The following is a 21,946-nucleotide window of genomic DNA, read 5'->3' on the forward strand; positions in this document are numbered from 1 at the left end:
TAACACAATGACAATGTATGACTATTTTGGTCATGGGTTTCATACGCTTTCTGTAATAAACCATCTAAAAGCTAAAAATCATATAAAATGGGGGGTCCGCGGGCTAATTTGTGTCAGTTTAGGGGTCCTTGATGTGGAAAAAGTTGGAGAACCACTGCTCTAGATGGTCACTAAAGAATTTTAAATCCCTGTTATTATCCATAAAGAAGAGAAGACTGTGCCAAAGTGTCTTATCACTTCATCATTTAACATCTCTACCTTCAACAGACAAATTCCTCGTATGTAACTTGCATAGTGTGGCAATAAAAGTGATTCTGATTCTGATTCTGATTCTGATTCTGAACAGACGTCCCAGACCTGAAGGCGGCGCTGTTCGTTGAAGGGCTACAGCAGGAGGCCCAACACGCCCTGAGAGAGGTGGTTCGTCTGCTCCACCCAGGAGACCAGGAGCGCTTCGGCCAGCTGCTGCTCACCGCCTCCATGCTGCAGAGCGTCACGCCCGGCCTGCTCACTGAACTCTTCTTCAGGCCGGTGATCGGCCAGGCGGAGCTGCTGGACCTGCTGGTCGACATGCTCTTCAGTTAGGTAGAGGGCGACGAGTGAGCTTGGACAGGACATCAGGACAAAACCTGAAGAGCACAGGACTTTTGATGGTGGAGACACAAAGCTTCGTCTTGAACCTAGGCCAGTGATTCTCAACCGTTTTCATATCAAGGACCCCTAGTCCACATTGGGGGCGACGGACCCCCCCCCCCCACACACACACACACACACACCGCATTTAATGACATTTTGTGTGTCAGATCCAAATCTGAATTTCTTCCCAGAATTCGATCACTATCTGTATGATAGGGAGAGAGATGTGATCAAAACAGTCATCATTCTTCTACATTGTTTTAACTTCTTGTCAATTAGCCTAAATAATTGTTACATTTAACAACTCATCAATTTGCTGGAACTCCCTCGAGGACCCCCTGGTGGTCCCTTGACTCCACGTTGAGAACCACTGACCTAGGTGACTTAGGCCATGTTCACATTACAGGCAAATCCGATTTGCTGATGAAGTCATTAATCATCATTATCTTGATTGGTTTCCCAAATCTGATTTGGGAGTGTGTCCACACTGCCACAAATCTGATTTTCAAGTCGGATCTATGTGTCCAGACCTAAACAGCCTATCTGCATGGGTTGCTATGGTAACGACGTGGGCGTCAGTAAATACGTACGTTGGTGACGTGGTTTTCCTGCGCAGAAGCATTTGATGACGAGTTACGAGTGACGTTCAAATCAGATTTGGTGGATCTGCGCGTCCGCACTCAAGTCACATCAGTCGAAAGCAGATTGGAAACTACCTCCATATGTGGTTTGGGACAAGTGACACAAATCAGACTTGGAGCGTCCAGACTCATAAAACCAATCTGGATAAAGTCATTAATAGGTCACTAAAGTTCACAAATCAGATTTGGCCTCCTAGTCTGAACATGGCCTTACTTCCTCATGTCTCACAGTGGACTGCTCAAATCAGCACTCACACCAGTCTGTATGGGAGACAAAATACACGAATGAGCATTTTCTATTGTGAATGACCAAACTATGAATTACATTTACATTGGAGCTGAGGTCACTTTATCCTGTCTGCTATCCATGTCTGCGTTGGTTTTATTTGTTGTGGTGGACAGTTGTAAACTTTCACCTCAATATGCAATGACAGACTGTACCAACTGTCCATAGATCTTATGTTGATGTCGTACTGGAGATATTTTATGTTTGCTTCGGTGTTGTAAATAACTTTTGTTTGAATTTACAGAATGTTTGAAATAAATATATTTTTGTACACTAACTGAAAGGTGAATGAATGTATGACTCGATACTTTAAGAATCACCATAAGCCATCAATTTCCCAAAATGACAAAAGCGTGTGTTTATAAACCTTATTTTTCACATATATGAAATACTAATATACTCGGTTCGCAAAGCAAATAAAGCACACGTATCCACTAGTATAAAAGTGAAATTGAGTAATCATATCATCTGATTCTGCAGACTAACTAGTCAAGCACAGACACATACCTGAGATCTGTTAGGCTGTTGGCCTGCAGACTAACTAGTCAAGCACAGACACATGCCTGGGAAATGTTGTGGGAGTTACATTGAGAATCCGGCTTTACATTGAAGCATTGATGACTGGTAGAAATATGGCAGCAACTGCCAAATCTGTTTCCACCATGGGCATGAATGAATGGTAGCCTAGGTCAGTGTTTTTTTGTTTCTAGTGCTGCTTTGTCTCCCTCTTGTGGTCATTATTGGAAGTCACTTGTGTCTAGCTACTCAAAACACAATGGAAGGATTTAGGCTTAAAAAGTGGATGTCTCGTTTCCTTGTAAAAAAACAACAACACTAAACCACAATCAGAAAGATACCCTACAAAAATAACATCTATATAAAAATGCATCATAACAACTTTTATATGCAAAGGTGACTAGACTGGAAGAAACATATTAATGCTAAATCAATGTGTAAACGGCTTAAATGACTACCGATGAAACATTCTTTGTGCCATTTGATATGGAGCTCTTGATTTGTCCCTACCTGTGGTATGTTAATTGTGAAACTGTGAGCGTTTTAAACGACATCTCATACAGGTAAAACAGGAATGTGGCGGTGGGGGCAGACAGCCAGCGGAAAAGGGGTGACACCGGGTAACTGCAGCACAACTCAAACAGTCATGAAGTCATGAAGATCCACGTGTGGCACAAAGAAGGACTTCAGTGAGTTTGGAGGAGGATCACTAGAGGGGTTCAGATGAGTTGGTGGGTTGCGGTATAGGATGTCTATTCAAAAGAAACGGACTGCAGTCAACCTGAGAGCATATTTTAATACGGCAATAGATTCTTAGACTAAAAGATTCTCGACAACATTCATCGGTGTTTGTTTGTATGTAAAGTTCTACTTCTATGAAACAAACAATACACCTGGAGATGACAGGTGAATCCATTCAGCTTCATTAGAACATTAACACATTGCTAAGGCATGTAAAAAAAAAAAAAGATAATATACATCCCAAATTTCTCATAGGGGATTAGTAAAGTGCTTATATATTTACATTATATATCTTATATATTTCACTGAACAAAAAATATAATGAAAATCATATATATAACATTGTTGATAAAGGCTAAGATCGTGAACACAGGTAAATAGCCATTCATAAAGCAGTCAATAGTTGATAAATGCACAACAATTTCTAAACACATTTTCATTACTGACCCTTAGGTGCTCAGTGAATAGGTGGATTATTATTTGTGTGTGAGAATGTTGTACTTCAGGTGAATAGATGTCCCAAAGCAGGTGCATATTTATGAAGTCCTAAAAAAAATATCTAATTGGCCAATTATGCACATTTAATCTGAAACTTTTTATAGCCCCATATTCCTGACACATCATCTAAAACAGGACATACACGTTTGATACAGTTTGGAAAATGTTGATTAACCATCTCTCAGCATTTGAGTTGTACCTATAACCCCTCCCAATGCCCTACTTTGCCAAGTCTGCCAGAACTGACGCACCATGTACTGTAAGAAAGACATACTTTCATCTAAAAATAAACCCAAGTTATTGAACTATTGAACTGTAAACCCAAGTTGTTTCTCACAAACGCAAAAACGGAGACGTTTTGCGTTACCTGTTATCTAAAGGCATCATAGCGTTGAAGTAGATCTAATAAGACACTGATGAATGTTGAAGGGTTGAAAACATTCTATCCTTCATGGAACTGAGATGAAAATATACATGATCCAACCCTAAACCGTCTGAATCAACACGGGATTGACGGAAACAAAGAGGAGTTCCTGAAATCAGGTTGATTTTCTCCGCCGCTGTGCTTCTTCGCTGCAGACAAAGACAAACCCCCTTTTTTAGTCAGAACCAGCCAAACAAGTTCCTGCTTTTGCTGAAGGCGGAAAAGGCCTGCATGGTTCTACAACACAGTGACCTCAGGGAGAAGAACTCGACAACAATAATCCGAGAGAGAAAGAGGGAAAACTAGACTAGAGACAAACCTGCTAAAAGCAAAAACGATTTATGTGGCAGAGCAAAGCATGTGATGCGAGATTCATCGATTTTGTTCTCGATTGACACGATATATTAAGATTGGTGAAGACGGGACTGCTGAAAGTTTGTTGTTGAAATATACCTGTTCAACTCGAGATTTCTCCCAAGCTTGAAACCGTTTCTTGTTATTATGGCCAAAGTGAAAACACCTTAAACATTATATACAGAAAAAAGAGCCCCGTCAAATATACATAGGAGAGGAAATAAAAACAGGCACAGACTTTTTTTTTTAATTTTGGTCAAAATAAAAAAATAAAACTTAACATTGCAGAGGAGAAAAAAGTGAGCAAATGCCACACATGGTTTAACGGCCCAAGAAGTAACATTGACGTAAAAATATGTACATCAAAAATATGGCTTAACAATACAGCAGTATAGTATGTTCAGGTGTACATGGCAGAGGGTCATGGAGGCCGTTCAACCACCTGCACAAAAACAATCACACAGACAAGAATGAGGACGGTTATCTTTTAGGATCAGACTCGCTCCTTTGGCCTGAGCTAAAATTGCGTGGAGTGTAAGTCATGTCTCTTTTTACAACATGCAGAGAGCAATGGAGAGCTCCAGGGATGACGTATTTTTGTAGTCGGAAAAACGCGGACGCGTCCCGGACTTCCGGGTTCTTCGCGGTTTCTGTCTATGGGATTTTTGAATGGGTTTTTGCCGCGATGCTTCAAATAAGGTCTCTGGGCAATGCGAGCTTAATCAAACGCGAACCAGTGTTCAGCGGGATCATCTTCACGCATGAGGACCACTTTTATGAGTTTTGAAGTGTATATGCGAGCGCTAGAAGTAAAAAGCTCGTGCTAAGCTAATCCAGAACCACACACAGTGTCGCATAGGCTTCCACATCACGTCAGCACTCAACCTGGAGTGTTGTTGATGTGTGCGCTGCTGTGCACTGATTACCCCGGGCTGAACGGGCTGAACCAGGTGAGGGAAAGAGAATTTCCGTGTTCGTCCTTTGAAGTGGTGACGTTATTGACGTAGAATATCCCCGTCAACTCAACAGTGTAGTCTCACTTAGCCGTTTGCTAGCTAGCCACCCTTTTAACGACACGTAAAACCCCAATCCAGTAGAACTCGGGCAAAAATGCCCTGAATCTCGTTTGTGAGGCGGTTATGGAGGCAGCAGATTTCTCTATTTTCAATTTTCTTCAAACACTCATAAAAGTGGTCCTCATGTTGTGAAGATGATATTACTAAACACTGGCTCGCGTTTGATTAAGCTCGCGTTGCCCAGAGACCTTATTTGAAGCATCGCGCCAAAAACCCATTCAAAAAACCCCATAGGCGAAAACAGCGAAGAACCCGGAGAGTGTTGGCATCGACGTTCTCCGGACTCATTCCTGGTGGCTCTCTATGAGAGTCTCAAAACAACTTTAAAACATGGCAATACATAAAAACTTCCATTGCCTTCCCACCCCCACCCCCCCCATCTTAAAAAAAAATACATCTTTGTTTTCCTGTATGGTTGTGCAGAAGTAGACAATTAGCTGGAGAGATGGGGCAAAGGTAGACATCCAGTGATGTCCCATCTCCAAGTCACACAAGAGCTCCGTGGATTTGTCTCCACACTCCCCAATATCAAACAGGACCAATAAGGAGAATTTAAAACCTCCAGTGGTGCAAAGGTGCTCCACTCAGTAACAGCATTTACAAACGAGAGCAGAAGGATCAACTTGTCCATCTTAGCTGGCTACATCCCTTTGTCGTCAGTTTTAGGCACTTTTTGATTTTTGCGCGGCGGGCCGGGTCAGATCAGCAGCAGAGGGGCGCCCGAAGAGTCCGTTTCGGTGTCGTGCAGATAGGGCGAGTTGTAGGCCGTGGCGGTGCTGGAGGAGTACGCTGCAAGAGAAAAACGGAAATATTATTTACTGGAAAGCGTTGAATGAAAATAAGAAACACAGTAGAAAAGTAGACAAGCCACATCGCAGTGAATGATGGGCCCGCTGAAATGGTTTCGTGCATTAAAAGCAAACACCAGCTGATCCAGTTTAAAGCAGGACTAAACCCCCCAGATTTCTTGCAAAACGGCTCTCCACTCGATCCGAAAACCCCGCAGGCAAGATGGCCGCCCACACTCCCCTCCTTAGCTGGCAGAATTCCTCCCCCATAAAGTAACATATCTTGGCCAATAAGTATGTAACATACAAAATAAAACAACCTGTAATATCTTAAAGGAACACTCCGCCCATTTTCAACCAGCTTTGTATCATTAGAACATCAGTAGCATATCATAAAACTGTAAACGGTTTTGAAGTCTGTCATTTAATTTGACAGTTATTGAGTGTTAAAGTGTGGACCAGTGACATCACTGGTCCACACTAACTCAGATTAATAACTCATTAACTCAAATCAACTCTCAATAACTGTCAAACTATTCATCATTCATCTAGTTTGACAGTTATTCAGAGTTGATTTGAGTTAATGAGTTATTAATTTGAGTTAGTGTGGACCAGTGATGTCACTGGTCCACACTTTAACACTCAATAACTGTCAAATTAAATGACAGACTTCAAAACAGTTTACAGTTTTCTGATATACTACTGATGTTCTAATGATACAAAGCTGGTTGAAAATGGGCAGAGTGTTCCTTTAATTTGATGTAGAATGCAGAGGACATGTAACCGTTTAGTTAAACTTGCATTCCAGGAATATTGTGCTCTAAAGATGACGTTAGTGGCTCTTGACTGTTTCGTCCTGAAACCCACACGCTTTGCGCCAGCTTAACCTATGTGGGATTCGAAATAACGCATCCGAGATAGAAACGTTATGAATATAGCCACGTTATAAACGACAAACTAAGGCTGGTGATCCGTATGGAAACAGTGTTACTCGAAATGGTTAAAAGTTATATCAATTTGGTCATCCGGTGGCATTTTACTGCCATATAACATAACTAGCGGCTAATATTAGCCACAGTAGGCATTACCCAGGGATGCATTGGTCTTAAAGGGCTTGCGCCGCGTGAACTACAGTAATAATCAATGAAGAAAAAAACAATTTTTCACATGAGTGGGGCGCGTGCTAAACCCACGATGTACCAAATATCCCATTCATTTGAGGGCACAAAAAAAGCAGTGTTCAACCCATAGAGGGAACTTATGCTGCTGAAAATGATACAAATGGTACAATGGTAACAGTTTGGTCTCAAATGTGGAAATTTTGACCAGAATTCTTCACACACCACCCCCAAAGTCATATATATTGGTGAAAAGCTGAAAAAAGTGTTTTGGGGTTTAGTCCTGCTTTAAAGTCACTCACCGTCTTCACTATTCTAAGCATAAGTTCCACAGGATCTTCCCCTCTGTCTCACCACTATGTGATAGGTGGCAGGTGTCAGAGGGCACACTGCCCCATGCTTTTTGGTTTTGCCCTTCACTAACCGGATTCTGGGCCAACATATTTGACTGGTACTCTAAGGCAGGTGTGGCCAAACTTTTTCGGTTGTGGGCCGCATACAGAAAGATATAAGGAGTCGCAGGCCAAACAATATTTAGCGCGGCAGTTTTCAACCCATTTACACTGAAAGCGGGGGGGAAATTAGACCAGAAAACCGTTCTGCCGTCAAAAATGTAATTTCTACCTAAATAAACATATGACACAGTTTAATGATGTGCTCACCTATTACAATGGGTATTTCTGTATGTTTTCAAATTTTAATTTTCCTGTGCCGACAGGTTAAGACAGAGATAATTTCACCAACATTCAGTATTAAAAATGTAAAAAAAAAGAAAAAAAGAAAAAGACCAGGTCAGGGTACTCAAGTATAACCCATTTTCAATGGTTTTAAATGGAAAAAACTAAATGGGGGGTGGGGGGGGGATCAGTTTTTTAGTTTTAGTTTTTCTGTTTGTTTTTTTTCATTTCCCCCCCCCCCCCCCGGTTTTAGTTTTCTTGTTTTTCCGCTTTAAACTGTAAAACGGAAAAACGTTTTTAGCACAATTTATTTTTTGCTAAATTCATGGTGGGCCACTTAAAAACAGGCAGCGGGCTGCAGCTGGCCCGCGGGCCGTAGTTTGGCCACCCCTGCTCTAAGGCCTATAAAATAACCCTTCAGCCGGAGGCGGAACTCGCCATCAGGAATCCTCTCCCTACGGCTGTGCAGCAGTCTCTGATGCAGGGGACTAGCCTGGGTAAACCCAGCCCCCAGTGACCTGCTCTCAGGCTTACCCTGCTTAGTAGTGACTGAGAGCAGGTCTGAGAGCAGGTCACGTGGCGGCTGGGTTTACCCAGGCTAGCAGAGGACGACTGTAGCCAAGAGACTCATTCTGAAGGAGGGAAGTCCCCGTCCCCCCCCACCTTCTTTTCAGCTCTGGCTGACTTACATGGTCTCAGTTATACGCATGGAGAGACTCAAGTTCTTGAGGACCAAACTCACTTAAGAAATCCTCAACTCTCTGGGACCCGCTCCTGGCCTACTTAAGACGAGGTTAAGGGTGACGGGTGACTCGCCCGGCTGATTTCCTTATATTTTATATAAGGAATATATATATTTTATTTGTTTTATTTGTTTATACAAAAAATATATATATATATATTAGAGATGGGAATAGATAATTTTTTTTAATCTAGATTAATCTAGATTAATCCTGGTCATTAATCTAGATTAATCTAGATTAAAATGGGTAATTTGAAGTCTGTCGAAGCCATTCAAAATATGTGTGTGCAACATAAATAATGACTAGAAGTAAGTCCTTGTGAACAGGTTTCTGTTTATTCGGTTGTTCACGCCCCCCCACAGCAGCCAGGATGGGGGAGGCAGACATAAATGTCCGCGCTTACATACCTGTTCCATTCTAAAGTGATAATCATCATGGCCTGCTCAATATAAGTGGACCCTGCTACCAGACAACTTTGAGAATAATAATATATATAATAATAATAATACAGTGGAGCTGCTCAGTGGCCAGCAGATCAGACTGTGGTTGTACTGGACAGCTTCCAGGTATGAATGTGTGTGAATGTGAACAGGGCGCTCCTGAAAAAGAGAGCATTGCTCTCAGTGAGACTCCCCCTGTATAAATAAAGGTAAAAAAAAAAAAAAAAGATTAAATAGATTAACGGCGATAATTTTTTTTATCGCGCGTTAAGAGTCTTGCGTTAACGCAGCCGTTAATGGCGTTAACTATCCCATCTCTAATATATATATATATATATATATATATATATATATATATATATATATATATATATTTTTTTTTTTTTTTTTATAATTTTGACATTTGTGAATCGATGCAGAATCGTGAACGTCCGCATCGCGATGCATCTTATAATCGATTCTTTTTGACACCCCTAGTATATGTATGCCTTTTTTTCCGTTTTTTGTTTTTTCCTGTCGGAATCTGTTCAATTTTGTTCTTTGTGTTAAAAAAAACGGTAAAATAAAATATATAAAAAAAAAGTCCACGCACAAATTGCGAGGCATAAAAGCGTTTAGTTTAGCGCGGGGCCCTGGCACATTCCCAGGCCCGCCATGTGAAAGATGTGTGCAAACATAATCCGGTGCACCCTCATTCAAAAGACATGTAACACGACTCCCCTTCCTTTTTTAACAGGCTCTGCTGAACAACACACAAGAAAAGAGGCTGCTGCTGCACACAGCGATCCATCTGTAACCCAAGTCGTTCTCTAAAATGACATAATAAACCACAGGACTTGGTGTGGCATATATTGAATGCGATTTGATCCGCTGGCGGTGTACGACCCCTGAGCTAGAAGGGGAAACGGGGGCGGGGTGGCGGGTGGGTGTAGGGTGGCAGAGGAGAGGAGAGGAGGAGGCAAGGGGGGCACGGTGGCTCAGTGGTAAGCGCTGTCGCCTCAAAGCTAGAAGGTCCTGGGTTCGATTCCCACCTGGGACGCTGTGTGCGCTGAAGGAATGCGTGCCCGGCGTCCGCATGTCCTCGAGTGCCCACCGCCCGGGTGGGGGTCGTCAAAAGGGCCTTTCTGTGTGGAGTTTGCATGTTCTCCCCATGCCCCCTGGGGGTTTCCTTCATATAGGAACCCCTTCACCAAAACATGCAATATCCTGGTTGCTAATGTGGTGCCTCCTCTGGTCGTTAGAGGCGCCTGTTTGGAGGGAGGGGAACTGGTTGGAATCTGGTTGGAACCTCCCACGTGCTATGTCCTACCGGTGAAGCTTCCCCTGTCAGGTGAAAAGAAGCGGCTGGCTAACTGCCCATGTCTCGGAGGAAGCATGGAGCCAGTTTCGGCTCTCCCCAGATCGGCAGAGGGTGGAGCAGCAACCAGGGTAAATACGTTAAATTAGCACTGATGGGGGATAAAAATGGGATAAAAAAAACATTAAAAAAAGGAGATGAGGAGGCAGCTAACGGGGCGGGGTGGGTGTAGGGTGGCAGAGGAGAGGAGAGGAGGAGGCAGCTAATTGCAATATAGAGAGAAAAAACAGGAATGTAGGGCTTTGTAGCCTGGTATGCCACTGGAAAGCAGAGAGGAGGTGAGAAAACGCCTGCAGCTGCATCAGGTACAATAGCGCGTTGAACACTGAGCCACCAGAGAATCAGGAACGATTGGGCCAGAGTAGTAATTATACCTGAATGAACGGGACAAATACAACTGGGGGGCTCTAATCAGTACAATCCACTCCTCTATCGTTATGAGGTACGCTACCGGTTATACATTTGGACACACCTGTGGAATGTACTGTGATTTGTCTTTATGATTTATATATGACTTATTTATATAGGATTGATGGTTTGTTTATGATTGATATTTTCAAGGCATTTTATGCTTCAATGCTTGAAATAGGTTTCTTCAACAAATATCAGTAGAGAAGTTGTTGCCTGTGATCCCCCCCCCCCCCCCCCCCCCCCCATCCAAAGCCTTTGCCTTTCTATCAAGGCAAAAGGTGGCTACTTTAAAGAAGCTAAAATAAAAGCTAGTTTTGATTTCTTTAACACTCTTTTTAGTCACTGCCTAATTCCACGAGTGTTATTTCATGGTTTTTATGTTGTTATTCTAATCTCAAATGTGGAAAAATGTCTGTCCAAACTTTTGACTGGAAGAGTTCTTTTTTTAAACCACAATACATGTACACAGAGACAACTGAGGCCATTTACACCTGGCGCTAACATGCGTTTTCTGTGATCAGATTGCAATCAGATTGTGTTTTATCACTTGAAAATGCCAGGTGTAAACACCCGCCCAAAACGCATTGAAGAAGGATTGCAATCTGATCGGCCAAACCACCTCCGGAGGTGGTCGGGGATGCATTGTGTACACATTGAACACAAGTGTAAACGCAATGTGTCCTCTCAATCTGGATACAGCAACTTTATGCGGATTGAGAGGACAACCGTTTCTGCAATCTGATTGCAATCAGATTGCAGAAAACGCATGTTAACGCCAGGTGTAAATGGAATCAGGCTGAAGTGATCAAATAAAATCTGATTGCAATCTGATGGCAGAAAACGCATGTTAACGCCAGGTGTAAATGGCCTCAGTTGTTTCCACCTGAAACTGTGCCGGAGTGGGAAATTCCCACTTCCTACTTACTTCTCCCACTGTAATGTCTCATCTTCCTCGCCAGTTCGTCTGACGACGTCTGCTCTGACACTTTCACCTCAGGCACTGCAGGGGACAAAGAGAGGAAGATCAGCACAAGCAGGCGGAGTCATCAACACAAAATATGACAGATCGACGCCACGATAAGCTAGCAGTCAAGTCCAAATTCAATAAAACTGGAACTCATATCTAATTTAATGCCTGTCTAACTGGGACTGTAAAATCATGTAAATTCCCTGCACATTAACGCCTATTTAACTTAGCCTGTACATTTCATGTACATTCAATGTAAACTCTTATCTAACTCTGACTGTAAATCTCATGTAAATCCAACGTAAATTCATATTTATCATCCACAGAACACTTCACACCACTGTCATGTACATATTGTATATATTGACTCGATTTGATTGCACTTGCAACTTTGTGATTGTCTTTAGTTATCTTCCTACTTCTTATCCCTGTATATTGATGTGACCGCTACGCTGCATACAGACGCTAAGACAAATTCCTCGTATGTAACTTGCATACTGTGGCAATAAAAGTGATTCTGATTCTAATTTGTTCAACGCATGTTTGTAGAATACTCTGTATATCTGGTTCCACCTGCCCCAGACAGTGGTTATCCTCACGACAATGCCTCTAAAATGCCTTGTGTATTGTGCCTTGTTATTGTGTGTGTGTGTGTGTGTGTGTGTGTGTGTGTGTGTGTGTGTGTGTGTGTGTGTGTGTGTGTGTGTGTGTGTGTGTCTTGTGTATTGGGGATTAAAACAGCGAAACAAACAAAACAGCTTCGGTGGCGTTCCAACAGACACCATGATGAGTCACTGGTCACATGACTGGGGTTATTTGGTATGTAGCAAGGAGGGGGGTGAAGTGTGTTGTCACTGGATATCTCGTATTGCATTATGAAAGTTACAGCCTAAATACCGCCCTAATTATTCACGTTGATCCATTTAACACATTCACTGCCAGCCGTTTTTTTTTTACTGTAGGTAGGTTCTGCCAGAGGGTTTTTTTGAGGATTCTGGCTCATCTTTCAAGACCCGAGGATTCTTTTCTGCTAAGATTTTGTGAACACACAATATCTCAAAAGAACTAATAGAATGTGTGCTTTCTCTGTCTAAAAGAGTTAGTTTGTAGAGTTAGTAGTTATGTAAGCATTAGCAGTTGAATACAGCATGGTTTCAGCGTCTGAAAAATTATTCTGAGATAAACGGCTTTTTGTGAAATTCGATAGAACAGTCACTTTAACCATTCATTTTTGGCATCAGTAAGACGTCAGACATCTAAACAATAGTTTTGAACAGTAATTTCCTCCATAACAGCAGGAAACCCCCCTCTGCTTCCAACTCCTCCCTCCGTGGGCGTTCTCCTCCGCCCTCCTTGGCTCTGCAGCGGGTCTGTGACAAACGAGTTGCTGCTGCCTGGCTGCTGCCTGGCAGTCTGGATGGGGCTCGCTGGATGGGTTTCGCTCGTTTCTTGGCGGTCCGGTTGAGAGCTCTGATGAAGCTCTTGCGATTCTGGGCTTATTTATGGTGCGTGTTTCAAAGTGTGCATCCAGTCTATTCTTGGAACCCCCCACCGTTGCCACCGCTGTGCGTCAGCGCGAAAGTGAAAGCGTTTTCGCCATCCATTTTACAGTATGAGAACGGCTTCCTCGCGCTTTTCCCTCCAGTTTTGGCTCGCCTCTTTCTACTGTGGAGAGACATGTCGCCACTCAGTGGGTCGGTAAAATAGATTATACACATTCAATACCTCCAATATTGGTATAGGAGACGTAAAAGGGTTAGATCAACGTCCCACCGTCAAAAAAAAAAAAAACTATTTTTTTTTTAACGTAAAAACACGTCATTGGCAGTCAACCGTTGGATTTTGTTTGACGTAAAAACACGTCATTGGCAGTGAACGTGTTAATAAACGGGTCTGATAGGGCAGGCAGAAAAATATTTGTCCCCCACTGTCTAAAAAGAAATTGGGGCATTTGTAACATTTTGGGGACAGTGTGCACAACAGCACTGTTTGTGTGAATGTATTCAACACAAGTTAATATCAAAGCATTGGGTTATGGGGGTAATATTGGAATGTATTATTAGGAATAAGTATTGATAGGGATATGTGGGTGGATTTATGATATTGTGTGTGTATGGGTAAGTTTGTATACGTATGTGTATATACATACGTATGTATGTATGTGTATACATGAGCGTGTGTGGAGGAGCGTGGGAGTTAGGATATGCATATATAGGGATGTATGAATTTGTTTATGAATGATTTGGGGGCAGGACTCGATAAGCCTAGGCTTCTTCCTGCCCCTTTTCAAACAGTTCGCCCCTTTTTTATGTTTTGAGTTTACGTATTTTCCTTTTGCTGAAGTCTATTTAGACTGTTATGTTTACTGGTTTTTTCACTTGATGTATTGTTTTAACTGTTTGAAATAAATCGTTTCAATCACGATCAATCAATTCTTCTTCATCTTCTGACCACCAGCTTGCAGGTGGCTAAATGGAAATTAAATGAATTGAATGAAAATCACGACATGACATGTCGGCGCGACATGATTAAAATCTTACTGTCACAGACACTGGGGGACAACTGTCGCCAAAAGACTCATCCGGAAGGAATGGAAGTCCTCCTCTTCACCTTCTTTTCAAGTATGGCTGATGGACATGGTTTCTGTTATACAGACGGAGAGACTCAGGTTCTTGAGAACCAACTCGCTTAGAAGGTTCTCAACTATTTGGGAGCCGTTTCTGGGCTACTTTGACGAGGTTAGAAATGATTAGTGAGCAGTGACTAAGGTTAGGGGTGATGGACAGCTTGCCCGGTCGGTTTCATGTGGACCTCTTTGGTGGGGTCCTATGTGTAATAATATCCCTCACAAGCACATAAGCACCTTTTGTGGCTGGTAGCACCACGTTACTGATGCCAAATGTCATTGATGTATGTATTTTATTTTTATTTTTATTTTCCTGTGTCTGAGCCTGTTTGTCTTGTTCGTTTATTGTAGTGTTGTCACGGTTTTCGGTACTTCGGTACCTGTTTTTGCATGGTACCGAGGGTATCGATTTTTCTTTCTTTTTTTTTTTCTTCAATAAACAATACTTGAGGGCTACATGCCACTGGTGTTGCACTGTCTGCACTCACTGCCATACAGAGTTGAATGTAAGAAGTAAGCAGAAGCACATTGTTTTGTTTTAAAGTTGAAGGCTACATGCCATTTGTTCATTGGAAATGGTTGCATACTTTAATAAAGGAGAATTTGTTGAAGAAATATCTGTCTGTTTTTTTTACCGTGGTACCGAAATTGGTACCGAGTACCGTGGAAATTCACTAGTACCGGTACCGACTACTGAATTATTGGTACCGTGACATCACTAGTTTATTGTTCTATTTAAAAAATTGAAAATAAAATATATACGGTATATATAAAAAAAAAAAAAATCTTACTGTCACTGCTCATGAAGGTGTTGGTCATGGTCTCGTTGCCGCTGTCCGGCAGCGTGCCGTCGCTCCGCCCGTTGGGCCGTAGCTGCTGCACGGCGGCCTGGTGGCTCTTGTTGCGCTTGCCCTTGCGCGTGCTGATGCGGATGACGCCGTGCACCAGCTTGCACTCGGCCTCCTGCTCCTCCAGGTTGTAGTCCTGCGCGATGCTGTAGATCAGCTCGCTGATCTCGTTGGTCTTGCGCGAGAACGAGGAGTCGGAGGTGCACTTGGCCAGCTGGTCGATCTGGTGCAGGGCGTAGAGCTCCAGCAGCTTCTTGGTGATCAGCGAGTCGATGTCGGTGCCCGTGTCGCTCAGGTCGTCCAGGTCGGGGTCGTCGCGCGAGTACAGGCTGGTGTTGCTGATCGGCCGCTGGCTGTTGTCGCCCTTGCCGGTGGTGCGCGTCCGCTTGGGGACAGAGTACGGATACTTTACCGTCTGGCCGGCGATGCGCACGTCCTGGTAGCGGAAGCTCTCGCTGGTGGGCAGCTTGGAGGGCTTGTTGGCGCCGGACTTGCCGGACTCCAACGCGACGCCGCAGGTGGGGTTGGACAGGGCCACGCCGTTGGGCAGGCGCGTGGTCTCGCTGCCTGCTTTGGACGGGTGGTCCGTGGAGCTCTCGTTGACGGGCAGGCAGGGCTCCCGGCTGCCGTAGAAGCCGCAGGTGAGCACGCAGCAGATCAGCGCCTTGCAGCCGCTCCAGCCCATGGAGGCGCAGGAGCCACAGGCGTGCCTGCTGCCGGCCGCGTTGTCCGCCGAGCCGGGGATGAAGCCGATCGTCTCTGAGCCGCGCGCGGTGCCGCCCGTGCCCGTGCCGGTGCCGTTGCGCGGCGGGCGGCCCTTGTTGCGGTCGTGCTTGTTATTGCCCTCAGAGTAACGGGAGTGCTGCTGCTCGTGCACGTGGGTCTCGTGCGTGTTGTGCTCCCCCCCGCCGTGGGCATCCTTGTAGTAGAACTCCTGGCTGGCGGTGCTCTCCCTGGAGATAGTCCGGCTCTGTCGGTAGCCCTCTGCCCTGGAGCCGGAGGAGGCGTGCGCCGTCTTGTGGTGGTTGCGGGACGCCTGGGGAGCCCCTGTGCTGTTGTGGCCAGGCATGGCTCCTCAGTGTGGACACCTGGTGTGTGGAAGAGGGACAATTTGGAAAACCAGGTGTTAAAACCTCCACTCCTGTAGCCACATAGGAACCAGTGATTCCCAACCAGGGGTACGTGTACCCCTAGGGGGTACTTGAGCAGCTTGCAGGGGGTACTTGGAATGATTGGGGAATACAATTTACCTCCAAAATGATAAATAAATATATATATATTCCAAGTCATTTCATAAGCCCATTGTTAAAATGTGATGTGTGTGCCACAACTAGTTCTGCTGGCAAGTGTCAACTGCTACACTGTTCTGCTACTGATAATGGCAAAAAACAACTATAAAGCCGAAAACACCGGCAGTTCAGTGAAACGTATATTTTGTATAGATTTACTTGTATGTAATCATCAACACGCATGAGTGAGGGGTACTATTGTCATGGAAAAACAGCCAATAAACACCCGGTGGCACTATAAAAAACTAACCTGTCTGAAAGCCATAATAACATGCAAACTGTCCCCCCCCTCTCTCAAGTCAGGGAATGTAAATACAGCAGTTAGTAACTGCATAAAGTAGCTACTGGCCTGATAATAATTTGGCCCACTCGTCGCGCCCAAAAAGGTGTTTGTCTGGCCTACTTCTGTAGGCACTCAGGTAAGCCATCAACATATCAACAACCTACTTTCAATGACGGTTAGGGTACAACGCGTTCACTTACCGCATATGAGGAAACAGTGTTTGGTGTTTGGTGTCCCAAATAAAGTCCTGCGATCAAACCGCGGAAGTCCCGCAGACAGACAGAGCGACAACGTTTCTCTAGCTTGTTGCGCTTGGAAGAGAGAAAGACAGACGGACAGACAAGCTTTTTCGATCGCGCAACTTCTTTCCAGGTGATTTCTTTCCGGTCTGCGGGGAACAGAACAAAAACAACACCTTTGCGCAAAACGTCAGGTGTGTCGCCGCGACGGAGCTACCGCCGATTCATCTCCTCGGCGTCGTCTTCTTTTGGGGGGGAATTTCACTGCGTTGAAATACCGACAGACAGGGCTTCCCAATGTTTGGCTATTTTACCTGCGGCTACAGCTAATCCCAGTCAGATCCGAGCCGAGCTACACCCGCCTGCCTGCCTGCACCCACCCACAGGTGAGGCGTGACGTCACGCGAGGCGGATATGAATGTGCAGAAGAAGAAAGATGAATGTCATATTTTTTCCCCATATAAAAATAAAGGTTCAAAAATAAACAAACAATTCAAAGTCGAATACACTATATTATTCGAACTTTATTTGGTCTGAAGAACAGTAAAAGCATAAACAAATTGATTTTAATATTTTTTTTATTTCATGCCTGTAGGCTATACGAGGGATCAGCCGAGCAGCATTTTTGGTAAACAAACCGCGTCACTGGGTGGCAGCGAGGCGTGAGTGTCTGCTCTAGCCGGCTATATCTGTTTACATTTTTTAAACTGCACAGTTCACGTAACTTGAACACGACATGCTTATATTATAGGCTGCAGTAGCAAACTCTCGTGCTAATTCTGCTCTCACTCAGAATGTGTGTTTAAGAGAAGAAGGAGAAAGTAGATAGGCTATCTGACACTCTCACACGCACGCACGCACGCACGCACGCACACACACACACACACACACACACACACAACACACACACACACACACACACACACACACACACACACACACACACACACACACACACACACACACACACACACACACACACACACACACACACACACACACACACACACACTACTAGATCTCACACACACTAGTAGATCTGAGAGACAGAAAGAGGTGCACACCTGCAGAGCCAGCAGGTGTTTTTTTCCCAACCACCATTTTTCATTCTGTCCTATTTTCCCCCTCTATGGAAAACACTTCATCACCCACACTTTGCACATTTGAAATAGGCACATTGAGAAATATGGGGGAAAAAACATTGAGAAATATGAGTTTGTGCAGCCTAGTAATAAGTTTTGGTTTCACTGTAATCAGAATGAAATAGAAGCAGTAGGAAAAGAAATAATTTTTTTTTAATTTAATATTGATCATATAAATATCTTAAATGTTTCATAATATTAATATCTAAATCTTTTAATATGACATTTTCCAGATTACATTATAAATTATACATTTCATAGTGAAGGTTAATTAATTTGTTTTCTGTGTACATAGTTATAGGTTACTGAACCATACACTCTCTAAGAAAGAGCTATATATATACCAAAATCTACTGGGTCTCTCAGGATTTATTTGAGGTCAACATGCACTAGCCATGCCATGAAGTGAACATTATTCTGAAGTATGTAGACATTTAAAGGCTTAATACCAAAGAGTAGGGAATCATAATTGACAAAAACTAGAGAGAGAAAAAGCAGTTCACTAGCTGGTATCCAGCCCCTATAAAAAAAAAAAAAAAAAAAAAAACTATATATATATATATATATATATATATATATATGGTATATATGGTATGGTATATATGGTATCCAGCCCCTATAAAAAAAAAATATATATATATATATATTTATATATATTTTTATATATATATATATATATATAAAGTTTTCAGTACTCTTTGAAGTTGCAGGGCGATGCACCAGGCAAGCAGTTCACATTATCAGGTTTCATTGTAGTCTATGTATCTTTATAATAATAATAATAATAAAAATAATAATAATAATAATAATAATAATGATAATTATGTTGAATAGACTCATGATATCAACACTCAAAAGAAAGACCCACATAAGGATGATTGCAATGCTGCAGTGCCTCAGAAACAAAAAGGCACTTATATGAGCTTAATAAGTTATTCCAGTTATGTACAAGGAGCCTAGAAGCTCAAACACATCAAACGAACAAGAATCGGCAAATCTTTAATGACAGCATCCACATTCACATCTCTTGTCATATCAGTCGGAGTACTGTATCGCTTCAGAGAGTGGTCATAAGTTCACAGGGGGCGAGGTAGTCGTCACCTGTTTGAGCTGGGTGTCTGTGGTGGGCATAGGAACCACACAGGCGTCGTCGGGCCGTGGCTGCGGTGAGGGAGCGACCCCGAAACTACTTCCTTGTTGCATCCTCCCCCCACCGCGGCCGCCGTCTCCTCCTTGCAGGTGGCCGAGCCGCGGGTCCGAGTCCATCTCGTAGCGGTAGTGGTACCCCTCCAGCACGTCCCGACAGGCGTCTCTCAGCTCGATGATCCACTTCTTCATACCTTTGCGATTGAGGTAGAGCACAAAGACGAACACCATGCCCACGAACCCGAGCACCAGCCCCAGGAGGACATAGGACGTCTGTAGGGTGAGCTCGGTGACCTCTCCTCCTTGGACGGGAACGTCGCACCCGAGGGCCTGCGCCCCGAGCCCTCGCAGCCCGGCGTTACTCAGCTCTCTCGGCGTGGCGCACCTCACGGTCTCCACGTCCGCCACCACCCGAGCCCTGGAGGTGTTCAGCCAGGCCACGAAGCTACGGATCTCACACGAGCAGGTGTAGGGGTTGTGGCCCAGAAGGATGCGCATCATCGTGTTCCCCGGACCCCCCATCAGCTCTCCCAACGCGTCGGCTCTGAACGTCCTGAACGCGTTGTGGGTCAGGTCCAGCACCTCCAGACGGTCCATGCTGGAAAACGTGCCGTTGTGGATCTCCGCCAGAGAGTTGTTGGGCAGGAAGAGCTGCTGCAGATTGGGGAGATGGGAGAACATGCCCGGGGGCAGGAGCGCCAGCCGGTTCCCGGAGAGGTCGAGGCGGAGGAGGCCCCGCAGGCCGCCCCAGCGCAGCGCGGTGCTCAGGTCCGTCCGGGAGGTGGCGTTGTAGAGCGAGCGGCTCAGGTTGAGCTCCTGAAGGGGGCTGCCGGGGATGCTGAGAGCCTCCGGGTGGATCAGCGCCAGCTGGTTGCCGCTGAGGTCCAGGAAGCGCAGGTGGGCCAGGGCAGAGAAGCTGTGGGACGACACCTCTGTAATCCTGCCAAAGACGGGCTACACACTGTCAATTTGATCCTTGAATTGTTTAATATTCACATTTGGGTGCATAAAAAATAACTCATGCATCTAATTGAGTGATTACATGCAAGGGAGCTGGAAGGCGGGTGCTGAGGGTGCTGCAGCACCCCCTGGTGGCAAGAGATGGGATTTTCGAAATTGTTGGATTTGGCTGTCTTGTGTAACGGCAACAAAATGCATTAAAAAACAGTTTGTGCTTCCCAGCTCTAATCTTATTTCATACGCTCTCTCTTCAAAAGTGTTTGATTTTCATCATAATCTGGTTTTCCATAATAATAATAATAAGTTCAGTGTTTATGCCTGTGTTGCTGTCTGTTGTAGTGTAAAACGACTAAAGGGAGAGCAGGTGGTTACATCAAAGTGAGTGAGAAAAGGAGAAGATACTGAATAATGACATATAACAGTATAATCCTAATGTTAATTTAAAATTAAATATTCCTCTAAATATGGCTAAAAGTCCAAAAAACGTCAAATTTTCTTCGGCACTGCCCTTGAGGGCAGCACAGAGACTCCCTTCCTTACAGCACCCCCTACCTAAAAGTACTTCCAGCGCCACTGATTGAGTGATTACATGCAGGTGAAACAGATGAAAGTAACCCACATCCACAGGAATACATTGATTTATTTAGACGCACATCAAAGGAAGTGAATTATCCCAATATTGTTGAAATCAGAATCAAGATATACTTTCAAGAGGTCAACAAAAAAAAACAGCGATGATGATATCCTCACCTATTATTGCTTAAGATGAGGTTAGTGACGTTCTCCATCTTTGTAAATGAATCGGGTCCGATCCGGCGTACGTTATTCCCCGTGACAATGACAGTCCTGGCGTAGCCTGGAATAGCAGGTGGCAACACGCGCAGGTCCTTAGAGACACACTTCACCGTGCGCGTCACAGCGAAACACTCGCAGCCAAGAGGACACTCCGAGCACTGGGACGGTGCACAAAGCAATACACCCAAAAGCATGCGGAGGGCAAAAATACACATCTCTATTTTGTAGCCCAATAACAAGGAGGATTTGTTTTAAGAGTTAAATAATAAGAATCCAGAAATGTATGAGGACAGGAACAAAAATCTTGATTCTAGGTCAAGAAAGAAGTAAAAATTTAAATATTATCAAAGCTGTTGTTCTCACCAACTCATATATTTACAGAGGTGGTAAAGAGCGCTTCTCCTCCATGAGTCCCTCCTCCTCATCTGCCCTACTCTGGCAAGAAAGGTTCCAGGAAATTGATGGTTAGTTCATATCATGCAGACTCTTGTGCAGAAAAAAAAGCATGTATAGATCTCTTAAAGGTACAGTAGCAGGGCGTCCACAGCCTGTGACCACATGTCACACGCTTTGCACAGGATACATCCAAACTTGAATCACGTTACAAAAAAACACAAGCAAATTGATACGACGGCTTTATAAAATAATAAATATTATTTTTGGAATACATAACGTCAAAAACAAGTTCATAAATAATATTGTAGTGTAGTATTTCTTGCAGTTTGTATTTCAGTAGAGTTAAAGTAACAACCCAGTGTAACATTTCAAAAGCATTGCATTTCTGTCCATTTATCACTGCAGTTCATGGCAAATACCTGACTAAACTCAACAGCGTTGCTACTCTTCTGAAAAGCTGATCCATTTCTGTTGTAATCCAGCATCAGGAAAGTTGTACTATTATGGCATAATTGAATAACTGTTTACATCATGTTTTCATTCATTGGA

General features: G+C 43.9%; 3 protein-coding genes across 3 annotated transcripts in view; 1 reads left to right on the forward strand and 2 right to left on the reverse strand.

The window, feature by feature from the left end:
* Positions 1-585, forward strand: part of nr0b2a (nuclear receptor subfamily 0, group B, member 2a) — a gene marked incomplete at both ends in the record, with an annotated part of 1,800 nt that extends 1,215 nt beyond the window's left edge. The window contains one exon of the mRNA XM_083662537.1: positions 347-585. Within this exon, the coding sequence (XP_083518663.1) occupies positions 347-585 (239 nt within the window). The remainder of the gene's footprint in view (positions 1-346) is intronic.
* Positions 586-4,173: 3,588 nt separating this feature from the next.
* kdf1a (keratinocyte differentiation factor 1a) lies at positions 4,174-17,279 on the reverse strand. The gene is made up of 4 exons (XM_083662585.1): positions 16,920-17,279; positions 15,091-16,235; positions 11,632-11,706; positions 4,174-5,961 (listed from the first exon to the last, which is right to left on the reverse strand). The coding sequence occupies exons 2-4, from the start codon at positions 16,214-16,216 to the stop codon at positions 5,870-5,872; spliced, it is 1,293 nt and encodes a 430-aa protein (XP_083518711.1). The 5' UTR covers positions 16,217-16,235; positions 16,920-17,279; the 3' UTR covers positions 4,174-5,869.
* A 1,889-nt stretch (positions 17,280-19,168) lies between these two features.
* Positions 19,169-21,216, reverse strand: LOC310800069 (trophoblast glycoprotein-like; the record flags this gene model as incomplete). The annotated part of the gene is made up of 2 exons (XM_083662655.1): positions 19,169-20,186; positions 20,957-21,216. 2 exons carry the CDS (start codon positions 21,214-21,216, stop codon positions 19,169-19,171), a joined length of 1,278 nt encoding a protein of 425 aa, XP_083518781.1.
* Between the last annotated feature and the right edge of the window lie 730 nt (positions 21,217-21,946).

Source organism: Poromitra crassiceps (genome assembly GCF_964638095.1).
Source record: "Poromitra crassiceps genome assembly, chromosome: 29".
Classification (NCBI taxonomy): Eukaryota; Metazoa; Chordata; class Actinopteri; order Beryciformes; family Melamphaidae; genus Poromitra; species Poromitra crassiceps.

Bases quoted from the DNA above. Each gene is read 5' to 3' on its own strand.
- kdf1a (XM_083662585.1), bottom strand. From the start codon at position 16,216: ATGCCTGGCCACAACAGCACAGGGGCTCCCCAGGCGTCCCGCAACCAC. The intron at 11,707-15,090 runs GTAAGATTTTTT...TGTCCCCTGCAG, and splicing joins CACCTTCATGAGCAGTGACA to TGCCTGAGGTGAAAGTGTCA. The intron at 5,962-11,631 runs GTAAGTAGGAAG...TTTCTCTTGCAG, and splicing joins GAGACATTACAGTGGGAGAA to CGTACTCCTCCAGCACCGCC.